This window comes from Streptopelia decaocto, assembly GCF_964273445.1.
Source record: "Streptopelia decaocto genome assembly, chromosome: 1".
NCBI classification, from domain to species: domain Eukaryota; kingdom Metazoa; phylum Chordata; class Aves; order Columbiformes; family Columbidae; genus Streptopelia; species Streptopelia decaocto.
The window spans coordinates 42,925,721-42,932,433 of NC_138663.1; the positions used below are offsets into that span (position 1 = coordinate 42,925,721).

The 6,713-nt window shown below is 47.0% G+C and overlaps 1 protein-coding gene across 1 annotated transcript; it reads right to left on the bottom strand.

Annotated features, from left to right (window-relative positions):
• Positions 1–842: 842 nt before the first annotated feature.
• Positions 843–6,512, bottom strand: MGP (matrix Gla protein). Its single transcript, XM_082062313.1, has 5 exons — positions 6,448–6,512; positions 4,123–4,273; positions 3,303–3,338; positions 2,043–2,118; positions 843–1,220 (listed from the first exon to the last, which is right to left on the bottom strand). Exons 2-5 carry the CDS (start codon positions 4,181–4,183, stop codon positions 1,082–1,084), a joined length of 312 nt encoding a protein of 103 aa, XP_081918439.1. The 5' UTR covers positions 4,184–4,273; positions 6,448–6,512; the 3' UTR covers positions 843–1,081.
• Positions 6,513–6,713: the final 201 nt, after the last annotated feature.

Below are 6,713 nucleotides of genomic sequence, written 5' to 3' on the forward strand. Positions count from 1 at the left end.
ACCAGCCCAGAGCAGCATTGAATTCTCAGGCATGTCAGTACTGGTGCCTCTTGGCCTGGGGACAGGCTCTGCAAGGTGTCCTGGTGCTGTTGGTGGTGACAACCCCGGAGCGATCACATTCGCTTCTCATGGGGTTGGGAGGTGCTCAGCAAACCTGTGCACAGAGTCAGGTCACATCTTGGCTTCAAATGAGTTATGAACAGTAAAATGAAGTTGTTCTAGGTGAACAAAGTTGGGCTTGAACCCAAACACAGGGTTTGTTTTCTTTGCTTATTTACCACCTGGAACCTCTCTTCAGCTTTGGTTTCTGCAGCTTACCAGCACTACCAGGATCATTCCAAGTGGAAGTAAGGGCATGAAAACGGATTCCAAAAGGAAATACGAGTAAAGTCTGGACCGCACACTCCTTTCTACAAGAGCACACTACATTAGGACCTGAAGGCAGCTGGAAAAACAAGATGCAACTTACAGGCATTTTTCTGTCATTAGCTCTCAGCCTAGCTTTTTTTTTAAGATTAAACAAACACCTTCTGAATTTTGTTTCCCTAACTGAAGAAAGATATTATAGATTTCATTTTCAAAAAGTGCATCTCATCCTGCCTTCTGAACACCACACCGGTTTAAGATGTCTTAAGAATGGGGACTGAAATTTGCCAGTGACCTCTAAAAGAAGCTACTTGTAACCCCTGCAACAGGAACACTGTAGGTCCTTTCAAACTCATGTGATTGCAAGGTAGTGGCCTTTTTCTGTAATCCATACCAGATTCTATGATAAACAAGCTCAGCTTCTCTGTGAAAAGTTGCACACCACCCCCCCAAAAAAAAACTCTGACTCATGAGAAGATAGTATCAAACCAGCAATTTATTGTGTAGTAAACACCCACATCCTGAATTCTCTCTGACCTCTGTTACATCAGCTCAGCACTAATTAACACAGTGTAGGAATCCATGGCTACATGGGAGAGAAGCAGCAGGCAGGATAACATACAGAGACAGAAGCAACTGAATATGTTTCAGAGCCATTGCATTTTTGAGGAGTACACCTTGGGCTCCAGGCCCCAAGGTGGGGACAGGTCATGCTTTACTTAGTCCTTCTCCTCCCGAAATAGTGCTTGTAAGCAGCGGCATAGCCATGGCGTAAAGCATACAGTTCACAGGGGTAGTAGTCCTCGCAGATCTCCCTCTGACGTTCATGGGGCGACTTGATACGCTCCCTGAGCCTGCAAAAGTAGGAGAGATGAGGGGTAAATCCTGTAATCTGAAATTTCTGTGTACAGTCCTTTCCTGCCCCACAACCACCTACAAGGATTGAGGATCCACCACCAGATTCCATTATCCAGATACCAATATCTTAGCACACCAGCTTCTGTGCTCATTGCACCCAGGGAAGCAATGTGACTACAGCCCGAATGCTTTGCCTTCTCAAGTAATCTGTTATTTCAGTGATTAATAGGGTGTTGGGGAGAGCAGAAGTGGCTCCTGCCTCAATCTGAGGAAGAGTATTCTGTCCGTAGTACCCCCAGCCTGATGCCTTCAGCTCCGCTGCTCTTCCCCAAAGCCACACATGGAACAAAGACCTTAAACATCCTGCAAAGGGGCCACCTGGTACTGCAGAGAAGGTTTGCCTTGACATCTCGCTAAGAGATATTTCTGTGCTTCAGCCTTTATTTTCACAGGCCCTGCATGAGACATGAAACTCCCTATATGGCCCTGTGATTTAGAAAAGGTCATGCATGAGATCTGAGGACTAGAATGAGATCTCAAACTGAGCTTTCTTTCCAGCCATCACACACTGATTCCCTCTCCTTCCATTGATGTTTTCTTCAGACAAATTAAGCAGAGCCCTCCCAGCATGTGACACATCCTCAATGTAACGTGCCTGTGAGTTCTGGCTTCTCACAGGACTGGGGACTTCACAGGCACGTTACATTGACAGAGGGGCTGAGAATTCCCAAAAGTCACCGTGGCTGCCACCCACCTGTGGTTGTCAAGAAGAAACCTCTCCCCACTCCCACCCTCAGTGTCCTGAGGCCATAATATACCTCTCCTGAGAGATGCCTTCTAGTCTTGTGTCAGCTTGCATGAAGCCATTGGCCCTTCGCCTGTTGATGAAGGGATCTGAAAAGGCAAGGAGTTGTTCAGAGTAGATAGACACTTTTTCAAGGTCAGATTTCAACAAAAGCCAGCTTGCACATTTATAGCAACCTTCTTATCTGCCCTCCAACACACAGTGAAACCCAGGAGCTTTTGATATTCCCTGCTGTCCATCCCACAGGTCCATGCACAGGCTCCTCCTCTGGCTTGTGCAGCATGTTTGGAAGTGCACATGCTGCTCTAGCTCTGCTGTTCCTCAAGCCACCTGGGGTAAAGCTACTGTGATTTTGCTGCCACAGCCCCTCTGAGTGAGTGGTGCTTGCCCAAGAGGTAGGCACTAAGCTGTGCAACTGTGGGAGATCTGAGCATGCTCAGTAGAATTAGTAGAATAGGGAGATTATAGGTAAAAACAGGAAGGGCCTGAGTAAGTCTATCTGCCTCCAAGGTTAGGTAGTGACTGAGCAGGCTATGTGGAAGTTTTCTATTGAGGTACCTGAAGGTCCCTTCTTTCCTTTTTGAGAAACACCATAGTCCTATTGCAGAGTTTAGGACTCCGTGGATATGTTTGGCATTGGCTCCCACATGTGCCTTTGCGCTTCTGACCAGCTATTTTGTGAAGTCCTTCTCCCAAATGGTCTGATTTCTTTTTAGTTTCAAACCATCTGTTCTCTAACCTCTCCAGGTTATCTCTTGTTCCATGGTGAGACACTCCCCCCTTTCATGCTTCTCCTGTGACACTAAATCTCTCTTCCAGACCAAGGATCCCTCCTGCCCACACATCCCACCTGCTTCTCCCAAGGTGCTAGGACTAAGGCTCACCCTGTCCTTGGGGAAGTACAAATCTTGTCACTGGCTTCTGCAGCACATCTTTCCATGCTCATCACAGAGCTTTTCTAACAATGTCCTTTTCTAGTGTCACTTAACCTGTTTTAGATGGATGCAGCAGGAATCTAAGTTCATAATTCTTTGGTTTCCAGTTCTCATTAGATTATCTGCAAAATAAATTGGCTTGCACTTGTTCCCAAACACGTGAAGTCTTTTTATCACTCTCTTCCTATTTATCATGTAACTCCATCACCTAGTAAATTCAGTTTCCCTGGACTGAGTGGCTCTGCCTATTTAATCTCCACTGTAAAGTACAAGGAAATGGTCTTGGAGATGCATATAGCATACTTCAAATTCAAAAAAATAGCAAAGCAGTCTCTTACTGAGATACTCGTGGGATTCCATGCTCTCATGGGACTCTGGGGAAAAAAAAAAAAGGGTAAAACATGTGGTAAGACACTGTATTATTATTTGGTTTCATAGTCTTTCACACACCACAGATCAATAGAACATGCATACAGAAATCAGAGAAGCCAGGTTTTAAGGTGCCTGTTTAGAAGGAGAAGAGAGGGATCAGTGTCATGAGCTAGCATTTATATGAGGACTTTATGGTGATCAGGAGTTCAGAATGGAGCAACTTGTGGTCTTAGACAGCACTTCAAGGCTTGATCTTCCAGTATGTGATTCTCAAGCACAATTCCTCACCTTCATATTCCACTATAGTGGATATGATACTGCCTTACTTCAAAACCTGCGTGTGTGCTTAGGGAATGGATTAGCACAGTAAAATGTGCTTGACTCTGTCATGAAACAGCATCTTAATTCCATCAGCAGGGAACTGTATGCCTGACAGAAAAAGGGGGCTGACATTAGAAAAGGAGAAAGGGAAATCTCCCCATTCTCAAGGAATAATTAAGAATAAGAACTCTTATTGTAGTCCAGACAACAGAGAGGCAGAAAGAAGAGGAGCCTGTGAGGTGAGCTGGAACAGAGAGGAAGGGGCTGAAGCATCCTGGACCATAAATCACAACTGAAGCTGACAGCTCTGGAGCAGTGCTAGGAGGGTCTGACACAAGGGCAGAAAAGCAGGCAAGAGATAAAGCAGAAAGAAGACACGAAGTTGAATAAAAAAACCATCTGAACAGACCTAAAGATGTCTGCAGGTTTGGAGTTATCACTCTAATCATTAAAATGGTCACCTACCATAACAAGTAGCAATCACCACCAAGACAGCCAGGAGTGTGAAGATGATGAGAGTGCGCATTGTGCCGGTACAGGGAGGAATCTCTCAATTTCTCTCTTTTGCTGTGTCTCACTCTTTTCCCACTGAGGGCAGCTGGAGATCCTGGACCGCCTGCAAAATTAGCAGTGGAATGTTTATTATGAAAACAGAGCCAGGAGGGGGCCCATGAAAGAGCCTGGGGAAGGTGACAGCTGGTTGGTACACACTCTTTATGGAGCCATTGCAGAACATCCCCTATTAGCAGATTAAATCAGGTTTTGGGAAGGAGGGGGCATGCACTCTTCTTCTCCCAGTTCACAGCTGGGGGCCATAATTCACAGGTAAGCATGTCACCAGCACTTCAATCTCAGAAAAGCTGGCATTTGTGAGTGGAAGGAATTTCAGAGGCTGCCAGGGGCCCGGGGGAAGAGGTGTGTGCTGATCCCAAAATGTAAATGTTTGCCTTTCTAATTTTTCCTCTGATCTGTCCTCTTTGCCCTCACCATCCTCTCTCTGGATACACCCAGCCCAGGCTGTTCTGTCAGCTTTTACATCAGAGACATGGAGAATGAGGCTTCAAACACTCCCTCCCTTCTCAGCCCCTCTCCCTTCAGTAAGACCTCACTGCGGTTCCAGCCTGACATATTCAGAGGAGGAATACAACCCTACTGCCCCTTCCCCTCTCCTACTTCACTGCTCCAGGAGTGACAAGCAGCAATCTAGAAGAATCCATTCTGCATGCTTTTTCCACTGAAATGACAGCAGCACCCAGAACTCCATCTCTGCAGGTCCTCACTGTGTTCCTGCCCCTAGACTGCTCTTTCAGCCCAAGGGACAACATCTTGGTGGAGGCAGAGGTAACCATATCTCTCAGGACTGCTGCCTCTCTAGCAGTCCTTGCCCCACTGGGCACCTAAGCCAGTGTGGTGTTGTCACTGCTGTCACCTGCAAAAGCTGGTCTGGGGAGCGCTGCTGCAAGTGACACGCTGAGAACTACAGGGGCAGCTAGCCAGAACCTAACACTTCCCAATGGGGAGTGAAACTTCAGTGGAACAAGATTACTCTGGGCTTTACAATTTACCCTTTCAATGTCAAACTCATGGCCCTTGCCTGAAGCCTGTGATCTCTGGGAGAGAAACTGAGCAGTGCCATCAACTTCAGATCAAAGAGAAAGAATTTATTTTCTTCCCCATTATTGCACCCCATGCAGAGAGCCATTCAGTTCTGCACCATCAATACCCACACACCATCCATGTCCTGCCAGTTCAGTGCTCAGCCTGATATGAGGAAAAAAACTAGGTTCTCCTAAGGCAAAAGACAGAATTCTACTGTAGACACAAGGTCAGAGAAGAACTGAGACTTTTCTACTGTCTCTCTGTGCCCTGCCACTCTGGTCTCTTTAAGGAAATTCTCTGCTCTGGGATTGTTTGCATTCCTTAGAGCCCACGCTTTTGGAGTCAGTGTTGAATGTGGATTTTACAGGTTTGTTGAATGTCTTGTACACCCTGGGGAGTTCATGGGAGCTGCTAAGAAAGGGAGGCTTGAGGGAGAGACTGGAGGAGAGAACCCAGTGGGGAAGCAGTGGGGCACAGAGCGGAAGATGCTGGGAGTACTTTGGAATGAAGGTGAAGCTGCACAGTGGGAAACTCCAACATGTTTTCCAGCAAAACCCTCTTTATTTATCTGTCTTCACTCAGAGCAGAGCACTCTGCTACCTGGAAGACTCTGCTCCCATTTCAGAGGACTCTGACCCTGGAATGCCTGGAGCATCCCCCGCCATCAACCACAGGAGAAGAGCCACAAACACCACTTCAACCCAAATGTTCCATTTTTCACCACAGAGGCAATACATTTCTCCAAGGGATGAAAGAACATGCCAGCTACACAGCAATATATCAACAAATCTCCTTCGGGGAACACTTTTTCTTGCAAAAGTGCATCTCCTTGCTACTTTCCCTGCACTCCAGCACACATCTCCACTCCCAAGCATCGGTGGGCTTCCCCAGAAACAAGACACCAAGCAGTACGATGAGCCAAATCCCCCTGATTTCTAGCAGCATTCACTGTCTAGAAATAGAGAAAGAGGAGCTAAGATGAATTGCCTGTAAATTCCAGGGAAATCTCCACAGTCCCCCAAATGAAAGGGAGGGAGATCAGAAGAGCAGCCATCTCCTGCTGGAGTGGAGAATCCCAATGTTTTGCACACCATAGCAACCACTCCTAACATTTTGCAGCTGTGAAGCACCAGCAAGCTATTAATAATGAGCAGCCATTCAGGAAAAGCAAGGCGGTCCCTGCATACTCACTAAGCCGTTGCTTCCCCACCAGCCTGCAGCTCTTGTCTGAGGGGGCAGCTCTCTCAGCGTCCTGGACCCTGGACTGAAGAAGAGGGGCCTTTTATTTATTAGCATTGATCAGTGACTCCTCCCCTCTTCTGTCGCCCACTCTCGATCCACCCCCAGGCTACCACTTTCTCAGTCAAAAACACCTTCTGCCCACAGCCAGGAAACCAACAACCTCAAATAACTGAGCCAAGAGGGAGAGGAGGGAGCCAGAGCAGACACCACGGGCT